This window comes from Ursus maritimus, assembly GCF_017311325.1.
Source record: "Ursus maritimus isolate PB19 chromosome X unlocalized genomic scaffold, ASM1731132v1 scaffold_X1, whole genome shotgun sequence".
NCBI classification, from domain to species: domain Eukaryota; kingdom Metazoa; phylum Chordata; class Mammalia; order Carnivora; family Ursidae; genus Ursus; species Ursus maritimus.
Genome location: NW_024423319.1, coordinates 33,478,713 through 33,501,764, shown reverse-complemented (window position 1 = coordinate 33,501,764; position 23,052 = coordinate 33,478,713). Strand labels below are relative to the sequence as shown.

Sequence of the window (23,052 nt, the reverse complement as noted above, 5' to 3'; positions counted from 1 at the left end):
TATGCTTCCTGGATTTCTGCTCCTACTTTCTTTTCTTGCTTGTTTTATCTACCAAGCTTATTGACTTCAGTAATTCAGTGAAGGTACAGAACTAGTTATGTGTTTACTAGCATTATTGTATTGGTAATGTTAATCAATTGTAAAGTCATGATAACATCCAGTTATCCATATTCGAGGCAGACATTAGGCCAGATAGATGGACTTTTCTGGGGAAAGATCTGATAGATGAGAAGACAGAGATTTGTGCCATATGTTCTCACAAAATCCAATGCAAATATCCTTCCAAACATGGGACAATGGGATACATTCATTCTTCATAGATGTGATCTCACCAAGATTTTCTATTCATTTGTAGGATTCCAAAGCCTATTTCCATCTTCTTAATCAAATTGCACCAAAAGGACAAAAGGAAGGTGAACCACGGATAGATATTAACATGTCAGGTTTCAATGTAAGTATAGGTATTCATTTGAATGTTACAGTCTTACAAAATGATTGTCAGTTTCTTCTAAATAACAAGAATTTTTGTAATTGCATGTAATGGTGTTGACAATTTTGAGCATTATTTTAAAATTTATTGCTGTGGGTATCATTCAAAGGCAGAAAGATTAGCTTGGTATATTTTGATAGTTTATTAGTGAGTTCCATAATGATGGCACTATTGGTTTATATTGATTGCATAAAATATGCAAAGAAAGGGTGGAGAGATAAGTGCTAGAAACTAACCTTTTCCAAGTGTTTGGATTATAATCACAGTGAGAGATGTAATGACAAGATATTCATATATGCATCTGTGATATTCCTGTGTTGAGAATAACACGAATATGTTTACAAGTTGCGGATCCCTGATATCCAACTTGGGGACTCACTCATGGACCATATTCCCTGGTTGCATCACTCATTTGTTCAGTGATCTTGGACAGATTTCCTCCCCAAATTGGATCTCACTTTGCTCATCCATAAAGAAAGGAGTTGGACTAGATGATTTAGTCTCAAGTTTCTAGGATCCCCGGTACGTTCTTTGTACCTGTTAGATATGGAATGCACTGTACTGATTTAGAGAATCCGTATTTCTAGCCTATTAGGCAGTAGGATCGAGTAGATAACATGGGCTAAACCACTTACACTGCCCTTATCAGAATTGAATTTGTAGCTGACCTATGTGCTTATATTTCTGTCTGTATGTTGGACGTGAGACTCTCTGGTTCAGGTCACTTGGTATGGATGAGAAGCTGTCCTGTGCACCGGGCAGCTGTCTGGGCAGGCTCGCCAGGTGATCTTTTGCCTGCGTAAATGGCAGCAGTACACGAACTGATTCTGGTTTTGAGACAGCTCTTCTCCATTCAGTCTTCCCTGGTTGATCTTCAAACACTCCTTTGTCTCTTCCCTCCCCAGAATCCTTCAAGGATTCCTCATTGACTCTAGACTTTAGTCTGAAGTGTTCTGCTTAGCATTTAAGGTCCTACACAGTCTTGCTCTAGGTCTGCTAACCAGTGCGCTTGCCCACGAGTCTCTACCCCCACCCCCCCCCGCCCCCAATACTCATTTTACCTCTGAGCCTTTGCTCACACTTTTCCCTTGTTGGTCAGTGTCCTTCAGCTTTTTCAGCCTTATAACCTTCTTTAGGGCCTGACCAATGATTGATTTTTTTATATTCATTATCACATCAGGCTTTCTCATGATCCTTTGTAACGCCTTCTGGCTCCCATCCGGTACTCTCCCATCCCAAGCAACCACTCATTTGCTTTCTTTCACTTTATATTAGTTCGAATTTTCAAAAGTTTTATATAAATGGATCCCTACAGTCTGTATTCTTTTTTTTTTTGTCTAGCTTCTTTCACTCAGCATAATATTTTGAGATTCATTCATGTTGTCACATGTATCATAAATGCATTCCTTGTTTATTGCTGAATTATATTCCGATGAATGGATATACCACAGTCTGTTTGCACATGCACTTGTTGATGAGCATTTGGATTGTTTCCAGTTTGGGGCTATTACAAATATAACTGGTATTGAACATTCATATAGAACTCTTTGTATAAATGTATGCATTCATTTCTCTTTGGTAAATACCTAGGAATGAAATGGCTGAGTAATCGGGTATGTGTATGTTTAACTTTTTTAGGAAGCGGCCAATTCATTTTCCAAAATGGTTGTACAATTTTACATTGCTACCGGCAGTATATAAAAGTTCCAGTTCATCCACATCCTCACTAACACTTTAGTGTGGTTAGTCCTTCTAACTTGAATCATTCTAACAGGTGCCAAATGATCTGTCATTGTGATTTTAATTTGTATTTCCCTAATGACGTATGATGTGGAACATTTTTTTTTTTTAAAGATTTTATTTATTTACTCGACAGAGATAGAGACAGCCAGCGAGAGAGGGAACACAAGCAGGGGAGAGGAAGAAGCAGGCTCATAGCGGAGGAGCCTGATGTAGGGCTCGATCCCATGACGCTGGGATCACGCCCTGAGCCGAAGGCAGACACTTAACCGCTGTGCCACCCAGGCGCCCCAAATGTGGAACATTTTTAATGTGGTTATTTGCCATCTATGTATCGTCGTGTTCAAACATTTTGCCCATTTTTAATTGCATTGTTTTTATTAGCAAGTTTTGAGTGTTTTTATGTATTTTGGAGACAAGTCCTTGATTGGATATGTGATTTGCAAATATTTTCTCTCAGTGTTTTTCAAAGAACAGACGTTCTTAATTTTGGCAAAGTCAGTTTAGTCCTTTTTTCTTTTATGGATCATGCTTTTGATGTTGTATCTAAGAAAGTTTAGCCTAACGCAAGGTACCAAATATTTCTTCCTATGTGTTTTCCTAGAGGTTTTATACTTTGAGGTTTTACATTTAGAAATAAAACGTTTGGGGGGCGCCTGGGTGGCACAGCGGTTAAGCGTCTGCCTTCGGCTCAGGGCGTGATCCCGGCATTATGGGATCGAGCCCCACATCAGGCTCCTCCGCTAGGAGCCTGCTTCTTCCTCTCCCACTCCCCCTGCTTGTGTTCCCTCTCTCGCTGGCTGTCTCTATCTCTGTCAAATAAATAAATAAAATCTTTAAAAAAAAAAAAAGAAATATAACATTTGGGGTTCACTTTGACTATGGCGTGAAGTAGGGGCTGAAGTTCTTTTTGCACATATATTTTTTTTATTTGATTATTTTTATTTCACTATTGTCTGTTTGACTATTTAAAATTTTTTTTTGTTTTTGTCTACTCTAAAGCTTCCTTCTATTCCAGTATTCTAAATGCTTCATTAGGAATGCTAAGATGATCAATAAAGACAGGATTTTAAAATAAGTTGGTGAATAGTGTAAAGCAAACAATATTAAAGTACTAACTGACAGGTTGCAAGAAATAAAATAGGCTCTATGAGAGGAACTCACTATGCTCAGAGAGAACCCTGAAGAAAGGTTGAATCCCACTCCATTGCCCATCTGCTGGTGGTTACTGATTGTTTTGCAGAAGGTAACAAGGGTAACACAATAAACACACATTGTTCTGGAGTCCTGCACAATCAAGGCACCTCACTGGAGGTTAAAAAACTGATCAAAGATAGCATCACCCATTGAAGACAAAGTTAAGACTGTCAAATTATACATTCTGGGCAGCTTTAGTTTAAAAGTAACATTCCTCAAGTGTCATTTATCTCTTCTTTTCCCACCGGATTGTAAAACCCTTTCTCCCATGACATTGTTCCGCAGAAGTGCTTAGTTTGCCCCTGGGGCAAAACTGTGGTGTGTAAATGTAGGAAGTGCCCAGAGTGCAGCTCTGTTCCTTTCCAAGTGTGGGTCACTGGAAACCAGAAGACCCAAAAGCACCCGTTCCTCCCCTCCCGTGGCTCCAGGTTTCTCACTTGTAGGCTTGGGAGGTGAGAATAGTGGGTGCCTAAGAAACTGTATTTTTGACATCGGGCTGAAATGATTAGATAAATTCTTCACCAAACCCTGTGTTAATCCAGAGCTGGGCACTCCTCTTTCGGGGGGAGGGGAGAGGTAACAAGTTAGGAGTCATGGGAATTAGTTGGAAGTAAGTATTCCTTACAGAAATGAGCAACTCTGCTTCGGCCTGGGTGGAAAAATTAAGTCAAACAAACCGTAACCAAAAAAAAAAAAAAATCAAAAAATCCTTGCAGAGGAAAACTACAATTTGAAATACGCAATTTAAACCTGAAATTATTGGAAACTGCTATTCTTGATGATTATTTTTTAAATACTTTCTCATAATTTCTCTATCATTTTCAGTCTTATGCCTTTTTAGGGCCCAGTTAAAAAATCTGAACAGTTTTAGCTTTTTTTCTTGAGTTTTCACAGGAGAGATGTAATCCCAATTGGGTTAAATGTACTGTCCTTAGATAAATGATATGGTGCCACCCAGTGTGTTTTTGAGGTACTGCACTCAAATACGGCCAACTTTTTTTGCTGTTGCATTCAAAACAATTTTATAATAAGTACCATATGTTGGCTAAGAGAAAGTAGAATTGTACATCCAGCCTGTCATTGTAGGGAAACATTTCTATATTTTTAGTATAGCCTTTTAAAAGATGCCTTCTTATTTTACTTCAACAGGAAACAGATGATTTGAAGAGAGCTGAGAGTATGCTTCAACAAGCAGACAAGTTAGGTTGCAGACAGTTTGTTACCCCTGCTGATGTTGTCAGTGGAAACCCCAAACTGAACTTAGCCTTTGTGGCTAACCTGTTTAATAAATACCCGGCACTAACCAAGCCAGAGAACCAGGATATTGACTGGACTCTACTGGAAGGTAATTTGAAGGTTTCTCACATTCTAATGTGCGGGATACCAGACCAGAAATACATAGGCCATGATGATTCCAGGATCTTGACTTAATGTTTCCTTCTCCACTTTCCTTTAGCAAATCTCTGCTGGAAGTAGACCCGAGGGCTGAGTAAAAAGCGGTAGCTGATAAAAAGGGGTGATACCGGGAAACTTGTAAAGTAGTCAAGGATCACCTAGCTTAAGGCCACTTAGTAACCACTGTTTTATTTTACTATTTTAGAAATAGGTCACCTTTTAAACCTCTCACCAGAAAAATGTATGTATACATTAAATTTGACCTATCAGTTTACAGGATTATTTCATTCTTCCACAGTCAGACCAACCAGACAGAACTAGCCCCAGTTCCTTTTCTACTCACCTGCTCAAAAAATCATAACACAGGGGGCCTGGCCAGCTCAGTTGGTATCGCATACGACTCTTGATCTTGGGGTTGTGAGTTCAAGCCCCACGTTGGGTGTGGAGATTACTTAAAAAATAAAATCTTTAAAATGATCATAATCATGGATGCCGATTATTTAAGTTTGGGGAAGGCAGAGTTTACCTTTTCCAGATTATATATTCATGAAGTGTAAGATTCAAAAATGCACAAATGTAATAGTCATACCTTGACTATCCAGTGGCAGGACTTTAAAATCTTTAAATTTTTTGCTTTTCAAGTTTCACATAACTTGTTGCTGTAATATAGGCATGTAAAAGGAGTGCTCGTGTGTAACTTAGAATTTATAAATGTGTAGAGGGAAGGTGTAAATTCATGAGTATAGAGGGTTCGTATGACCAGCCCCCCCAAATTTTTTTGATCCCCCCCAATTTTTTAAATGTAAAACTGATAACATCAGTTACTTTTGAGGTATGGGGATTTGGAGAGATACTGAGGAAGCCTTACAAGGGGGAGGAAATTATAAAAATTCATAAACTTCTAAATTGTTTAACTGATTATAAAGTTGTATTCTTCGATTTTAAAATAAATTCAACAAATTTTGTAAAATAAGCCTGTACCTAGAGAGAATGTATTTAGAGAGAATGTTTGGAGATTCATATTGGAGAAAACCTCTAGATTTGTACAGAGGAAATGAAATAATCTTAACTATGAATTGATATTATATGTACGTATACAAGGTGTTTAATTAATATAGAAATTTTGTGAATATTCTTAATAGGAGAAACTCGTGAAGAAAGAACCTTCCGTAACTGGATGAATTCTCTTGGTGTTAATCCCCATGTAAACCATCTCTATGCGTAAGCCTGTCTACTGTTATTATCAGTTAGGAACATCGTGAACGGATGCCGCAGAAAGAATTACCGCTCTAAACATCTCCTAGATGTTCGTTTACACTGGCTATTTAGATCGGAAAATGTGAAATGGTGACATCCATTATCATTCTCCAAATACACGGAAGCCCAGAGTCTTTCTCTACATGATCTTTAAGTGAAAGAGTGTATGAATGTCTTTCTAACACCCTATGGAATAGATCCTTTATATTTTGAAACAGAGACCGGGGAAGGCCTTAAGTACGCCATCCATGATGTCTTGAGGCCTTTGTACTCACTGTTCTCTCAGCCTGGAATGTTTTTTTCTGCCTCGAATGTATATTCAAGCCACACATTCAGACCCTGACCACCACCAACACTCCGTAACCCTAACCCTGGTTCTTTTTATCTTCATAGGAGTTATATACACCCCCAAATCAAATTATCTATTGATCCATTTACTTGTTTATTCTCTCTCTCTCTCTCTCTGTCTGACTCTAGTGTAAGGCCAGGGATTTTCGTCCTACATGCCCAGCTTCTAGAATAGTACCTTGCAAACCAGAAGCTGACGATGAGTATTTTAAGTGAATGGGATGGTGTTAGCTCTATGTTTAGGACAGACTGATAAAAAAGATGAGCCTTGGGTATTATCTGTGGTTTTATATGTTTTAGTTGCCAGTGTATTGTTACTGTTTTTAAGGAAACAAAGGCCCAGCTGTCTGAAAACACTGATCAAATTATTTTTAAATCTCTAGCGACCTGCAGGACGCCCTGGTAATCTTGCAGTTGTATGAGCGCATTAAAGTTCCTGTTGACTGGAGTAAGGTTAATAAACCTCCATACCCGAAACTTGGAGCCAACATGAAAAAGGTAGATCAGGGGCGCCTGGGTGGCTCAGTTGGGGCGCCTGGGTGGCTCAGTCGTTGGGCATCTGCCTTCGGCTCAGGGCGTGATCCCAGAGTTCTGGGATCGAGCCCCATGTTGGGCTCTTCCGCTGGGAGCCTGCTTCTTCCTCTCCCACTCCCCCTGCTTGTGTTCCCTCTCTAGCTGGCTGTTTCTCTCTGTCAAATAAGTAAATAAAATCTGAAAAATAAATAAATAAACAAACAAACAAACGATCTTTAAAAAAAAAGAAAAAGGTAGATCATGAAGTTTGCTGCATGCATTTGTTACAGGCTGTTTTTATTCTCAGTTTCTTTTGTTTGGAAAACTCTTGCATCTGAGCTTCTTGAGAACAGGAACGGTGTCTTACTGATCTCGAGGCGCTAAGTACCCAGCAGCGCACGCGCGCATGCGTACTCACACACGTACGCAGCTGAAGCCGATGAAAATCCTCAACTATTTACTTTTTGTGGGTTTACAGCTAGAAAACTGCAACTATGCTGTTGAATTGGGGAAGCATCCTGCCAAATTCTCCCTGGTTGGGATCGGAGGGCAAGACCTGAACGATGGAAACCAAACTCTGACTTTAGCTTTGGTCTGGCAGCTGATGAGAAGGTATGGTACCCCGTGTTACCTGTTAAAGCTCCACTTCCTAGCGGTCTGTGAGCCAGTCCTTGCTATTTTCAGGTAGATGTGGCAATGACTGCGCCTTGGAAGCTTTTGGATTTAGACTCTAAAGTGAGCTTAAGTAACAGATAGATGCAAAAATTCTGAACAGCGCACGTTATCCATTTGAAAAAGACCTCTTTTACCTAGAATGCTGATACGCATCCATTATGAGGAGTACCAGCCAAGGCCATGGCCGCTGTCAGACTAGTACAAAAGGTGCATTTTTTTTTTTCTCATGAAGTAGATTGGGACCTTTTCTTCCACTTCTCCTTCCAGATACACCCTCAATGTTCTGGAAGACCTTGGAGACGGGCAGAAAGCTAATGATGACATCATTGTAAGCTGGGTGAACAGAACATTGAGTGAAGCTGGAAAATCAACTTCCATTCAGAGTTTTAAGGTAAGAATTGCACATCTGACGATTAAACATTATGTGCGCCAGAAAGGATCAATCATTTGGAAGGACAGCCTTTGGTTGGCTTGTCGGTGTGATTTAGTGTTGTGCTAATGGCAAGGTTCTCTTCACCTGCTGGGCTGGGTGTATGGCGACTTGATAGAAGTAATCATAGGTTCATTTGTACAAACTGAAAGTCTCGGATTTATTGTCCTTTGACACTAGGACAAGACGATCAGCTCCAGTTTGGCAGTTGTGGATTTAATTGATGCCATCCAGCCAGGCTGCATAAACTATGACCTTGTTAAGAGCGGCAATCTGACAGAAGACGACAAGCACAATAATGCCAAGTAAGAGACACTGACGATAACGATGACTAATACCCACGGGCTTTGTAGCCAGGCAGCTCTGCATTCCCACTCAGGCTCACCACTTAAGAATCATGTTACCCTAGGGGCACCTGGGAGGCTCAGTTGGTTGTTCAGCGTCTGCCTTCGGCTCAGGTCATGATCCTAGGGTCCTGAGATCGAATCCCATTGTCGGGCTCCCTGCTCAGTGGGGAGTCTGCTTCTCCCTCTGCCTCTCCCCCTGGCTCGTGTTCTCTCTCTCTCATTCACTCTCTCTCTCTCAAATAAATAAATAAAATTTTAAAATCTTTTAAAAAACAAACAAACAAACAAGAATGTGTCACCTGAGGGAAGCCTCTCGGAGCCTCAGACTCCTCATCAGTACATATGGGAGCAATAATACTTAGAGAGTTTGAAATGGATACGAGATACAAGAGCCTAGCCCTGTGCCTAACATTGTAGCTTGGTCAGTTGTTGCTTTAACGAACTACTGAAATAATATAGTTTGTTTATCTTACAACAAGGAGAAAATGGGCTAAGAATACTCATGCCATAGATAATACTCTTCTGTCTAACTCTTTTTGAAACGTGTTATTTATGGATGTCTTTTTTTACTGTGCACAGATGGCCTTTACTACGTATGTTGCGTTTATTATCTTGGTCCCTAAATGAGCAGGATGTTTAAGCCTCCACTGAAACTACGCCCTGAGAGTTCTTTGTGGGGTGCCGGGGTGGCTCAGTTGGTTGAGCATCATCTGCCTTGGGCTCCGGTCATGATCCCAGGTCCTGGGATCGAGTCCCACATCAGGCTCTGGGCTCAGTGAGGAGTCTGTTTCTCCGTCTCTCTTTGCCCCTCCCCCTGCTTGTGCTCTGTCTGTCTCTCTCAAATAAATAAGGAAAATCTTTTTAAAAAGAAAGTTTTTTTCATTTCAGCAATATTGAGAAGGGCTTTTCCACCTGTCACTTCCCTTCTTCACCAAAGACCTAGACCGTGGCCTGGTTTTACAGGCAATCCATGAAAGCTAGACTAGCATACACTAAAAATCAGCCCACTGAAAACCTTTTTCAGAAACTTGATCATCTTTAAAGATTCATGTTTACGAAACCCCTAGAAAGTTCTCATGTATTAACTGAAGGGTGCCCCTGCAGATTGCCCTAGCTGGCCACATCAGTTCTTTCTGCCCTTTGTGTACCCTTTCCGGTCCTTGCTCTGACCGCACTGTCCCCACACCTTGTAGACGCTCTCCCCTCCCTCGACTGTGTGGAAGAATTCACTGCATCTCCCAGAGCAGCCTGGATTTGGACATGTGACCCAGTCTTCCATCCCCTATCTCTAGGATCACACGAGAGCATCTGTTTTCCCATTACATGCTCAATGAAAATATCAACGTTGATTGTACAGCCCAATTTAGATAGTTGGGTTTTTTCTCATCTTTGTATCACGTCAGTGCTCCAAAGTTAATTCTCATTGCAGAAAAGGGGCGAATAAAATCAGTCCCAAGACGTAGAGCCAGAAAATCGGGTGTCACTTAAGAGTGACCTCAAAAACAAAACCGAAAACAACAGAAAGGCAAATGGTGCCGCTTTGAAGTTTCAGTATGAAAGTGTCGCATCCCAGCCGATTGATTTGTACCAGAGGAAACTGATGCCTCCGACCATATCCTTGACTAACAAGAGGTTCATCTGGATTTTTGTCCCCTTGAACAATAGGTATGCGGTGTCAATGGCTAGAAGAATCGGAGCCAGGGTGTATGCTCTCCCGGAAGACCTTGTGGAAGTAAAGCCCAAGATGGTCATGACCGTGTTTGCCTGCTTGATGGGCAGGGGAATGAAGAGGGTGTAAAGTCACCAATTTGAATAAGAACAGCCTTGCTCCCAGGTGCACGGTTAGCAGGTCAGCTCTTTCCAGGTGAAGTGCTCATGGCTGAAGGAACTGTTGGCCACTGAAAGGACTTACAGTTTCAGTGAACAAGACTCCTCATCTTGAGAGCTCACAGGGGAAAGAGTCTTAATGGCACCGACTCCTCTTTCCTGTAGTCAGAGTTGAATTTGTCAGGCACACCTGAAATGCGCTCATGGCCAAATCATTTACTCTCTCCTCCTAGATCGCTGCCCATGACATTGCCCTTTGCTCTATGTCGTGTCTGTGTATCTTTGCCCCCCTTAGGATGTCCACCTCTTCAGACTTGCTTAGATGATTGGATATGAATACTATTAGACCATAATTTTGCTTTTCCATCCAGGATGCTAGTTCGTATTCAAGAACTGTGCTCAGAGAGTATTTGGATAGGAGTATCCTTTGCTTATCTTTGTAGTACTGAACATTGGCAGAAGTAACTGGCTGTGCAGAATGTAATAGAAGCTTTTCGTATTCTTTTATTCTTGAAATCAGTATCTTTTTACAGTATTCTTTCTACGTGATCTTTTTTGTACATTTAAGAATATTTTGATTACATTAAATAAGACTGCTGATTTTGCTACTTTTTTTAAGGGGTCTTCAAGTAAGTAAAAACCATACATTGTAGGTAGAGGAAAGGTGTACCTTGATTTCGCGTCTACCCTCTCACACCCACGCTGTAAACAATTGACATATTTTGTCTTCAGACACTTGGTTCAATATATGCTTATTTGTTTTCAAAGCCTGTATCATCAAACTCTCTCTTTAGATTTAGAATGCTGTTGAATATGACACTTTTGAGGAGAGAGTGTGCTCAGAACGTAGACAGGATACGGTAGGCCAAGCATGCTAAGCGTACCATAAATTTTCTAATTTTCCACCTAAAACAAGGAGATGTCACTAAAAAATAAAAATATATATGTAGGACGTAATGTACTCTTGCTTTGTCAAGCTGTTTGCTATAGTTTCCAAGATCATAATGTTACTCTAACTCTGAAAAGTGATGTAATCTGGTAGCAATGTATTAGTTCAAATAAAGGCATTTACATAATAATCAGTCTCCTCATGTTTCTGCCCCTTCGTGGTTTGCCAGTCATGTTTGCCAGATTTTCCCCCCTGATATTCTTTTTCTGGTGTACTGTACAAAATGACATCTGTTCAATTTAAGTTCTTAGAGCTGAATTACAGGGACCGAATGAAGGAGAGTCCCAATGGGGTCAGAGGATTTTCTCCAACTTACCATAATTTCCTCATCCAGTTCCTCCCTTATTTCCTTCTTTCCCATCCCACTCAGTTTTTCCAGTGTTCTGTCATATACAGAAGATCTAAGCAATGGGAGATCCAAATAACCAGTGAGGGGAGATGGGTTCTGGCAGGTTTTCTTATCCTTCTCGCCATCAACATTTTGGGGGCTGGCTAACTCCTTGCTGGAGGAGGGAAGGGGCTGTCCTGTGCATTGCAGGAGGTTTTGCTGGCCTCCCTGGCCTCTACCCCCAAGATGTCAGTAGCGCCTCCCCAATGCATAAAACAAATGTGTCTCCAGACATGGCCAAAGGTCCCATGTGGGGCAAAATCATCCCTAGTTGACAACCAGTAGTTTATGGTACCATTTTAAGGCTTTGTGTGAATGAGTAATACATAATCCGGTCCTTTGACGAACTGCGTGGTGATGGTGTAAATAACTGTGTATTTATAGCTCGAGTAAGAAAGATTTTTCTGAGTATGATACAAACCCCAAAGACATAAAAGAATAAGGAATTTGACAATTCTGCTTTGGCAAATAAAACCCCACAACTATATAAATCAATATAATAAGCAAAGTCAAAATATAGATGACCGGGGGCGGGGGGGGGGAGTTTAGTCCCATTGCCTTAGTCCATTTGGGCTGCTATAACCAAATACAGACTAGGTAGCCTACAAACAACAAACTTATTTCTCACAGTTGTGCAATCTGGGAAGTCCCAAGATGGCAGTGCCAGCAGATGGCAGTGTGGTGAGGGTCTACTTCCTGGTTCATAGAAGGCCATCTTCTAGCAGTTACCTCACGTGGAAGTAGGAGCAAGAGGGCTCTCTGGGGTCTCTGATGAGGGCACAAATCCCATTCACAAGGGCTCCAGTCTCATGACCTAAGGCCCCACCTCCTAATACCATCATATGGGACATTAAACTGGGGGGAGACAAACATTTGGTCTAGAGTACCCATATGATAGGCTAATCTTCTTAGTATAAAAACAGTGAACAAATAAAAGGCAAGTCTTCTGCAAACATATACCAGAGTAACTGATAGGGACAATCCCATCTTATGACCTGTCTCCTGCTAAAGAAAAAATTCTTAGCAGGGGGGCAGGGGGGCCTGGCTGGCTCAATCAGCAGACCATGCGACTCTTGATTTCAGGGGCTGTGAGTTCAAGTCCCACATTGGGTGTCGAGATTACTGAAAAATAAAATCTTAAAAAAAAAAAGAAAAACGGGCAAAGGAGTTGATTACCCAATTCAAAAAATTACAATCGGCCAATGAACATAAAAAGGGAATGCTGATTCTCAAAAGTAAGGAGGGTTATGCAATTGAAACTAAGGACTGCTTTTTTTTTTCTTTTTTTTTAGTAGACTTTATTTTTAGAGCAGCTTTAGGTTCAAAGCAAAACTAAGTGAAAGGTACAGCGTTCTCAGGTACCACCGCCCCCCCAACACACGTGCATAGCCTCTTCAATTATCGACACCTCCCTTGGAATGGCGCACCTGTTAAAATTGATGAACCTACGGGTGCCTGGGTGGCTCAGTCACTTAGGCATCTGCCTTCAGCTCAGGTCATGATCCCAGGGTCCTGGGATCGAGCCCGGCATTGGGCTCCCTGCTCAGCGGGGAGCCTGCTTCTCCCTCTCCTGCTCCCCCTGCTTGTGCACATACACTCTGTCAAATAAATAAATAAAATCTTAAAAAGCAACAACAAAAAAATGTAACATAGGTATCATACCTAATACAGTCTACATTCACATTTTCCAAATTTTACCAAAAATACGTTTAAGGAGGTCCTTAATAAAATGTACATGTTGTATTTGATTGTCAAGTGTCTGTAAGATTTAAGATACTGGAACAATCTTACCTTTTTTTGTCTTTTGTGCCATTGATATTCGTTAACAGTTCAGACCTGTTTTGTTGTAGAATGCCCCACAATCCGGATTTGTCTAATAGTAAAAAGAAAGAAAAAATATATATTCTTGGCAATTAATAAGGCAAACTAATATTTCTAAACCTGATATAAATGAACACATGGTAGGAGTTTGTGGGGTTGTTAAATGGGTACAGTTGAGAAGGTAACATGGCCTTTTTCAGGGGTGAGCCATTTTACATTTTTATTTTGTAATGATTATAGGTTAATAGGAAGTATTAAAACACGAACAAAAGGTCCCATACACCCTTTATCAAGTTTCACCCAATAATAATATACAGCTATAGTAAATATCAAGAACCAGGTGGGCAAAATGGGTGAAGGGGTTCAAGAAGTACAAACTTCCAGTTATAAAATAAGTCATGAGGATGTAACATACAGCATGGTGACAATAGTTAAAAACAGTGTATCGCATATTTGAAAGTTGCTCGAAGAGTAAATCTGAAAAGTTCTTATCACAAGAAAAATGTTATAATTGTTTGTGGTGATGGTTGTTAACTAGACATTGTGTGATCATTTCACAATATATGCAAATATTACATCGTTACATCGTGCACCTGAAACTAATATAATGTCAATGATATCTCAAAAAAAAAAAAAAAAAAAACACCCCAGGAGCTAGAAAGGAGTAAACAGTGAAAACTGTTGGGGGGGGGGACAAAAAACAAAAATAAATTTAAAAAACCAAGAAAACACAAGAAATTGACATTGGTGTAATCCAGAGCTTATTCATATTTCACCAGTTTTACATGTATTCATTTGTGTGTGTGTGTGTGTGTACTGTGCAATTGTATCGTGTGTAGATTCATGGAACAACCAGCACAGTCAATGCTCCCTAGCGCTGCCCCTTTAGAGCCACAACTACCACCTTTCATCCTTAACCCCTGCGTCTATTTGCAAGTTCTCTGTTATGCTCTATCAATCTATGGGTCTAACCCTCTGTCAATGCTACACTGTCTTTTTTAATGTAACTACATAATAAGCCTTCACATCAGGTCCAGTGATTCTTCCCAGTTTATTTTTCTTTTTTGAAATTGTTTAAGATATCCTAGATCCTTTGCTCTTCCATATACATTTTAGAATAAGCTTTTCTATGTCTCCAGAACATTTTTTGCTGACACTTTAGTAGGAACTGTGTGAGATCGATAGATCAATTTGGGGAGAAATTTGACATCTTTACTCGGTTAACTCTTCCAATCCATGAGCATGGTATATCTCTCCATTTAGTTAGGTCTTTGATTTCTTTAATCAGCATTTTAAAAGTTTCAGGATACAAACTCCATACATTTTTTTAAAGTTTATATCTAAGTATTTCCTTTTATTTGGAGCGTGGTTTTTTGTAAATTCTTTGGGATTTTCTACAATCATGTATGTAATTTGCAAATAGGAAAAGTTTCTTTCCAACCTAAAAATTTATTGAGAGTAGCTCTCATGTTAAATGTTCGTAACACAATAAAGTCGATTTTTTTAAAAAGACAAAAACAATCATTGCTTATTTAATAGCAAGTGGTTGTCTCTTCTTTATATCTCTGTACATACCTTCCTAGGAATACTATATGGGAAGGTATATTTAAAGGACCAACAAGATAGAGATGACAACCACTTACTGGAAAACGTAGTATTTGTGAAAGATTTTTTGTATAAAACCATTCAACACCAGGTGTAGGAACTACAGTGACTCAGGAGGAATTTTTCAGATTTTTTAAAAGATTTATTTATTCTGAGAGAGAGAAAGAGAGCCTGCCTGCGCCCTGCGCACAAGAGCAGGGGGGTGGGAGCAGAGGGCAAGGGGAGAGAGAGAATCTCAAGCAGACTTCCAGCTGACCGCAGAGTCTGGTGTGGGACTCGATCTCACAGCCCTGAGATCATGACCTGAGCCAAACCAAGAGTCAGATGCTTAACCGACTGAGCCACCCAGCCACCCCAAATTTTTCAGAGTTTGTTCACTTTATGAAATGTCCCTCAGTGAAGAACCTAGGCCTTTAGTCTTCCTCTTTCGCCACTTTTTATTCAACACAATTCCCGAGGATGGAGAAGTTTTCAAAGTTGTATTTTTCTGTTGAGTCTACTCTTAAACTATTTTTCATCAGTAATTACTCAATTCAACAATATAGAGACCTGCTCTAAGGCCTGAATAATGTGAATGAAACACATTCTTGTTCTTGAGCACTACAGTTGTGTATCTGGGACACAAACAATTATCATAAAGTAAAATGTAACAATGGAAGTTTGTATCAGGTAGGGGCACAAAGTCAGAAAGTATACATTTTGACAGTGGTAGACAGAATGTGTAGGGGTTAGGGGTGGTGGTGGTGAGTAAAATCCCCAATACGAAGTGGTACTTTAGCTGGTGATTTGTTTCTGACAAGTTGAACTGGAGATAAAAGGGCCAGGTAGGTTTCTAAAAAAAAAAAAATCCTGCCTGTTCCTTTTTGAGGTCCCGATTTGACCCATACTTGTTTCCTGGTTTCAAAACCCTATTTCAAAAACTGTGCTGCGTTCATTAGATTTCAAGGAAAGGGCTCCTCATAAGGCTTGGCAGGTTAGACTTAAAATATGTGTAAAACAGTCTTCTCATAGTCCAACATCACCGATGAAAAAATGGAACTAGCCTCTCACATCCGGGAGCTGGCCTGCCACTCACTCAAGAAGCGAAGCCTCTTCTCGGTGAGCATAAACCAGTTTGCAGACGGCCAACATCCTCTGTGTTGGGGAGGAAGGGGGCAACACATGAACGCGGTCCGAATCCCGGAAATGAACAAACATCTCCCCCTCCCGGCGAATACAAGACACTGCGCCGCTGCTTTGTCTTGGCAGCTCACTGCTTTCAACTCGCTATAATCTAGTATGGTTTTGCGATGTCGATTGTAAATATGTCTCGTCTTTAGATACTTAAGATTTAAACCTTGTCTCCAACAGCGATTCTTTTTTTTTTTTTTTAAGATCTTATTTATTTATGTGACAGAGAGACAGCCAGCGAGAAAGGGAACACAGCTGGGGAGGGGGAGTGGGAGAGGAAGAAGCAGGCTCCCAGCGGAGGAGCCTGATGTGGGACTCGATCCCAACACGCCAGGATCACGCCCTGAGCCGAAGGCAGACGCTTTAACGACTGCGCTACCCAGGCGCCCCTCCGACAGCGATTGTTGATCTCGCATTTCTCAAACCCAGGCTCCAAATTCACAATACAAAATAAAATTATTAGGATGTCTTTTGTGCTTAAACTATCTTTGGGTTTTCCGGAAATGGCCATGAGAGAATACAAAAAGATTGCTCCTCAGTCCTATACAAGAAAGGGCAATAAGAATACATTTTTCTAACTCTTAATGAAGTCAAAACGATTATAAGAGCTTTTGTCTGTCAAATGTCCTAGTGATGATGATAAACTTGACAGAAGAGTTTAACTTCCGATGCAACTATGCATCAATAGAGTCTAATAGTTCTTTTTTTTTTTTAGATTTTATTTAGTGGCAGGCTCCCTGCTCAGCAGGGAGTCTCCTCTCCCTCTGCCTCTCCCCTCCCCTTGTTCTCTCTCTCAAATAAATAAAATCTTTTTTTAAAAAAAAGAGGATATTTTACTTGGATAGTAAATATGATTTCAGGTTAGTCCATGATGTCAACATGGCTTAGAAACAAAAAGATTTCCTGACCTCTCCAGGAACCCCTGTAAAATAAATGATGAATGAAAAGATCTTGAGATGCTTTGCCATTATCTAAGAGGATAACTATGATAAAAATGGATTTTAGCAAAAATGCTTCATGATGTCTCTCTCAATAGCAGAGATGATTTGGCCACAACACTCTGGTGACAGGGACACACATTTTGCTGGTATTGCCATTTTAAAATCCTTTAAAGCAGCACATTTTACTCAGAAATTCCTCTGTGCTTATCATATTCTAATTAAAAAAGAATAAAGAAAATTACTAGAGTTCTAAACTTATAATTAGCAAAGCTCTCAAAACCCTTGAACTTCCCAGACCCAGAGTACTGCCATTAGGCCTTGACAGCAGTAAGATCAGACCTCTCAGGGATCCGAGTTATCTCCTTATATGTTAATAAAAGGCTGCCTCATGCATTCAGGAATCTTACTTCCAATCCCAGATTCTACTCTATTCCAGGCTAATGTGACTGAATATTCCTAGAGACTCACAAAATATCTCCAGCTTTATGGCCACCAGATACAAGGTACATTGTCAAAAGATATGCCTAGATATTCTCTGCATGATCTGCTACCTGGAGATTTGGCCTTCTGAAACAGGCAACAGAAATAAAACTTTCCTTGAGCCTCGATTAAAAAAATATCTTGTTACTTGGTATTGTCAACAACTGGCGTATCAGTAGAACTCCAAGATATTGATACTTGGGTTTTTGTAAGTATATAAAACTTCTAACTTAACAGATATACATCACTTCCTCCCACACCACTGGAATCCATTCCATCAGAAGACCTTACACTTGAAGGTCCTTAGGAATTCTCTAGAAGCTGCTGGCAGCAGAAGTGGACGACTACTGCCCAAGACAACAAAACAAGCTCCCGACTTCAGAAGTGAATGGGTTCCACCCAAGATGACCGAATGAGATTAATGTTCTGATTTTTCAACACTCTTTTTCTGTCCTTTTGCCCTTCTGCTAATATTATTATATTTTTATATCCTCTAGAACACTAAGATGATCTCCCTTATCTTCATCTTATTATTTTCGAACCCCTATGGTCTTCTTTTTTTTTTTTTTTAAGATTTTATTCATTTATATTAGAGAGAGAGTTCGCGCGAGCGGAGGAGGGGCAGAGGGAGAAGGAGACTATCTCCAGCAGACTCCATGCTGAGCACAGAGCCCAGGACCCAGAGTCGGTCACTTAACTGCCTGAGCCACCCAGGCTCCCCCATTGGTCTTCTGGAACTTGAGGGAAAACAAAATTCTATACATTTGTTTTCCAGGCCACAGCAACTGCTCTGAATTTAACTAATGGCTAGATCTAACATCCTCTAACATCCTCCACCAGGTGCTGCTCACAGTAATTTCGTATCAATCCCTTTAAACATCTCAGAAGGCAGATTCCCTTTTATAGGCTCCTTCTGGTACTTAATAAACTTCTCTCATTATCATTAATCCTCACCTTCAGCCTTATAAAAGTAGACCTTGACTTCACACCATCAGAATGCTTCTGCTAAGGCTGTTATAATACAATCAGCAAAACCAAGGCAATCAGGAGTAGACAAAACTATGGAGGCTCCCCTGACCACGAGAGTCAGCTTATTATCATCAGAAAATACAGCATTCCCTGCTTTGCTGAATTTTTACCTTCACTGGAGAAATTTACCACTAGGGAAACCAAACTGGCTTACTCCTGTTGTGATAAATAGTACTCATATTCCCAATACAGTTTACCCCCAACTAGGGCACTACATTTTATATGAAGAGGCTTCCACTGGTCGGCCATACGCTAATTTATCCTATATATTCGGGATAATTGTGATATTAGATACTTTGCACACTTTGAGATAATTGTGTACTTTTTTTAAAGATTTTATTTATTTGAGAGAGAGAGACAGGGATAGTGAGAACGAGCACAGCAGGGAGGAGAGAGAGAAGCAGCCTCCCTGCCAAGCAGGGAGCCGAGGGGCTTGATCCCAGAACCCTGGGATCATGACCTGAGCCAAAGGCAGACGCTTCACTGACTGAGCCACCCAGGTGCCCCAATTTGATTGATTTATTTGTCAGAGAGAGAGACAGAGAGAGCACAAGCAGAGAGAGAGGCAGAAGCCGACTCCCTGCTGAGCTGGGAGCCCGACATGGGGCTCCACCCCGGAACCTGGGATCATGACCTGAGCCGAAGGCAGATGCTTCACCATCCGCACCACCCAGGTGCCCCAACTGTTTACTTTTATATATTGAAAAGTATCATCCCGCCAGTGGATCATGTTTCTCTGGAAAAAATACTACCAGAAACTTCCAAACACATGAGCTTATTTTTTAAGATTTATATATTTATATTACAGAGACAGTGTGAGCAGGTGGGGGAGGGAGAGAGACTCTCAAGCAGACCCCACGCTGAGTGCTTGGAGCCTGGCTTGGGGCTCGATCCCAAGACCCTGAGATCATGACCTGAGCCAAAACCAAGAGTCAGACGCTTAACTGACTGTGCCACCCAGACGCCCCACAAGCTTATTAAAAAGAAGAGAAAAAAAAACCTCCCAGAAGGCCTAACTGACTCTGTTTTTTACACACTCTGTTAAGGGGCAATTCCCCCTTGAGGGACAGTATCTCCCGCAAGCATGGCCCCAAACGTGCCTTGACCCTAACAAAAATCCCAAGTAACACAACTTCAACTCTGAAAGACAAACCAGTCTAAACTCACTAGTTAGGATTGTTCCGGACAATCACATACATAGTCCTTGACTAGCTCTTACCCAGTCAAGGGGCGATTGGTGCCCCTCTTGCTGTACCTATTGATAAGGTTCATTCTTACGCCAGGACCCACAAAACAGGGGCCGCCCCAGTGGGCTGGCCCACATCACGAATTTAAACGTAAGTCAGCCTGCACTTAGGAGAAACACCTGTCAAGGAAACCGACCCTACTCCTGCCCCAATCCTCCAACTCCGCTGTAGCGACTTGGCCGAAGGGCCGAACACAGGCCTCGCCGGTCTTTACAAGGAACCCCCACCCCGTCCTTCCCCATCATGGCCTGCGTGCCAGCGGCCGCCTCTACCGCTCCGGGGGTGGTGGACTCTTGCCCCAAATCCTCAGGGAGAGTGTCCCCCGCCCGTGAGGCCCCGGCTGCCCGCAAACCGTGCATCGTTTTCCCTCGGATAAAGGACGTCAGACTCGTTGCTAAATTGTTCTAGTTCTGTCGTTTGACGGTTTGGGCAATGAGGGGAAGCTGAGGACAGCGGCGGAAGATTCTGGGGCGGGCTGCCAGGTGTTGGTGAAGACGCTGATTCCTCCGCAGCTCTCCGGGTCTCTGGTGAGTGGCTCTGCGTCTCGGCTTATGTGCGTTCGGAGCTCCTGAGTTTGTCCTGTCCCTCTGGGCGGAAGACTGGGATGTGGGAAACTCCACATTTGTCATGGGGTATGAGAAGTTGGTGGAGGCGAGACTCCAGACTTTTTCCAGGTGGGACTTAGGGGGCCCCAACATTTGGGTGTGTGGCTGAGCTCTTCTTACAAAGTATGAAGCTTTGGATGGTCCTTACCAGTCTCAGGAATTGTGCACAAGAGCCAGAAACAGTAAGTCTGCTTGAATTAGGATTATTTCAACAAGGGAAGATAATGGGTCTCCCTCAATCTAAGGGCAAGATGGCAGCCGTTAGGGGATTCACAAAGCCTTGAGGTAACTCCACTTCGTAAACCGCTAGGGGACTCAGACTGTTTGGGGGCCCCTGGGTGGCTCAGTCAGGTTAAGCATCTGCTTTTGACTCTGGTCATGATCCCAAAGTCCTGGGATCAAGCCGCATGTCAGGCTCCCTGCTCACCGGGGAGTCTGCTTCTCCCTCTCCTCTGCTCCTCCCTCCACTCGTGCACTCTCTCTCACTCTCTCTCTCATTCTCACTCTCACTCTCAAAATAAATAAAATCTTTAAAAAAGAAAAAAATTCCAGTGGTTTTGACCAAAGGCACATCAAAATCGAAGCCGACACAAGTTAGACTAGTAACAGCCATAGGACATCTGCCACTGTAAGGAAATCTTTCCAGGAAACGAATACTCGATCTGTTGCTAATAGGAATCTCAGAAGCCAAAACCTCACAATTGATGGGCACTGGTAAAGCACTTAAAAGCTGTTGGAGTGGGGGGCACTTGGGTGGCTCAGCTGGTTAAGTGTCTGCCTTCAGCCCAGGTCATGATCCCAGGGTCTTGGGATCGAGCCCCACATCCCCCACATCGGGCTCCCCCTGCACAGCAAGGGGTCTGCTTCTCCCTCTGCCCCTCTCCCTGCTTGTGCACGCTCACTTGCTCTCTCTCTCATTCTCTCAAATAAGTAATAAATAAAATCCTTAAAAAAAAAAAAGCTGTTAGAATGCTTGCCACCTGACCTCTAAGACTCCCATGCTAAGATAAATTGGTCATGGAATGAGTTAGATTGATACTAGTTCAAGAAAAGTTCCATGCAACCGGGTACAACGCAAAACACTGCAAAATTCCCAACCCAGTGGCACATCCTTCTAAGATATTAATTTGGCTCTGAGAGACCCAAGGCTTAGCTAAAGAAATGGGAATCCTGAAATTTCAAAGAATTAAGTGCTCCACCTTCTGACATACCTGCTTATTTTATATTGAAGAACAGTGCCTGGAGGCTAGAGATATTTACAAAAACGGCAAAATCCCACTAACACAACCAAGAATTACAAATGACCATCATGGGGGAATGTTCCAATGAAACAAGATTGTTCATCTAAGAAGGGCAATTGAAAGTAAGGGTTCCCAAATCAAACAAGGAGAATGGGATACCTATGTTAATTGGCATGCAAAAGCCTCTAGAAGACCTCAAAATTCCAAGTAGCTCCTTTGGAAGATTTGTTGCAAGAGGCTAATGGAAAAGGAAAGATACCAAAAAAAAAAAAAAAAAAAAAAAAAAAAAAAAAAAAAAGGAAGAAAAATACAAGAGGTACCCGAAACAAAGGACGGTAAGGCTGACATGACTCTTACTGCTCCATTCTGTCCTCCTTTACCTGAGTTTTCGCCGGCTACTAGTCCTCTGTCTGAATTACCTTTCCCCTCTAGGAGTTTTAGGATATTCTATCTCCTCAGAGTTGGAAGGTCCATGAACCAAAAGCTCTGATATCCGAGAGCAGGATTTGATGGATGTCCCTACTTCAAGAGAGAGAGAGAGAATTTGCTTTCTTCTGCTTTATTGTTCTATCCAGACCCTCAACAGATCGGATGATGCCAGCTCACACTCCTGAGAGGGACCGAATGCACCTTCCAGTCCCTTTGCCCTCCTTGGAGGTCAGTTTCAGCCCTCTAATCATGCCTTCCTCTTTCTGGAACCAGCCAGACTCCAGAGGCCCAGTCATCTCATTAGCATTTAAAAGACACTCATCAACCGGGGAGATTCCAAGGGTTATAGGAACAGCATGCCAGCAACCAAAGACAAAGACCAAGTATTTATTTATTGTATCACAGCATCCAATCAAAAGCGAAGCACTAATCCTTAAAATCTCTATAAAACCATTTCATACAAATTCAAATCCTAAATTAAGTCCTTTGTAATACCCTTTTATGGAGGCAGTTCATGGTTCCCTCAATAAGGAAGAAAATCTCCTGTTTCCCTGCAGGCTCGGTGGTCCTGGTGCTCCCAGACACCAGAAACAACTGCCTCCATCTCCAGGTAGTTTGTAAGGAAAGCAGTGAGAAAATGCACTCGGGATCGACCTGGGGGACACCTGGCTGGCTCAGTCAGAAGAGCATGTGACTCTTGATCTTGGGGTTATGAGTTCAAGCCCCACATTGGGTGTAGAGATTACTTGAATGAATGAATGAATGAGACTAGGTTCTCTATTAAAAAAAAAAAACTTCGTGGGTAATTGCTGTGAATGAAATTTGGATCAGTTCTCCATGTTTGAAATCCCATGAGCTCAGGAAATTTGCTTAAGGATTCCTAGAGACTTCCTTTGAAAGGCATTTTTCCACAAAAGTGGAGCCTCTG

At 41.6% G+C, this 23,052-nt stretch overlaps 1 protein-coding gene across 2 annotated transcripts in view; it reads left to right on the top strand.

The window, feature by feature from the left end:
* The window catches only part of PLS3 (plastin 3), a 79,850-nt gene extending 68,552 nt beyond the window's left edge, over positions 1-11,298 (top strand). For both annotated transcript variants that reach the window (XM_040628910.1, XM_040628915.1), the window contains 8 exons: positions 356-451; positions 4,577-4,772; positions 5,965-6,043; positions 6,811-6,925; positions 7,419-7,552; positions 7,883-8,006; positions 8,226-8,350; positions 10,058-11,298. In XM_040628910.1, the coding sequence (XP_040484844.1) occupies positions 356-451; positions 4,577-4,772; positions 5,965-6,043; positions 6,811-6,925; positions 7,419-7,552; positions 7,883-8,006; positions 8,226-8,350; positions 10,058-10,190 (1,002 nt within the window). In that variant the 3' untranslated portion in view covers positions 10,191-11,298. The remainder of the gene's footprint in view (positions 1-355; positions 452-4,576; positions 4,773-5,964; positions 6,044-6,810; positions 6,926-7,418; positions 7,553-7,882; positions 8,007-8,225; positions 8,351-10,057) is intronic.
* The last annotated feature ends 11,754 nt before the right edge of the window (positions 11,299-23,052 follow it).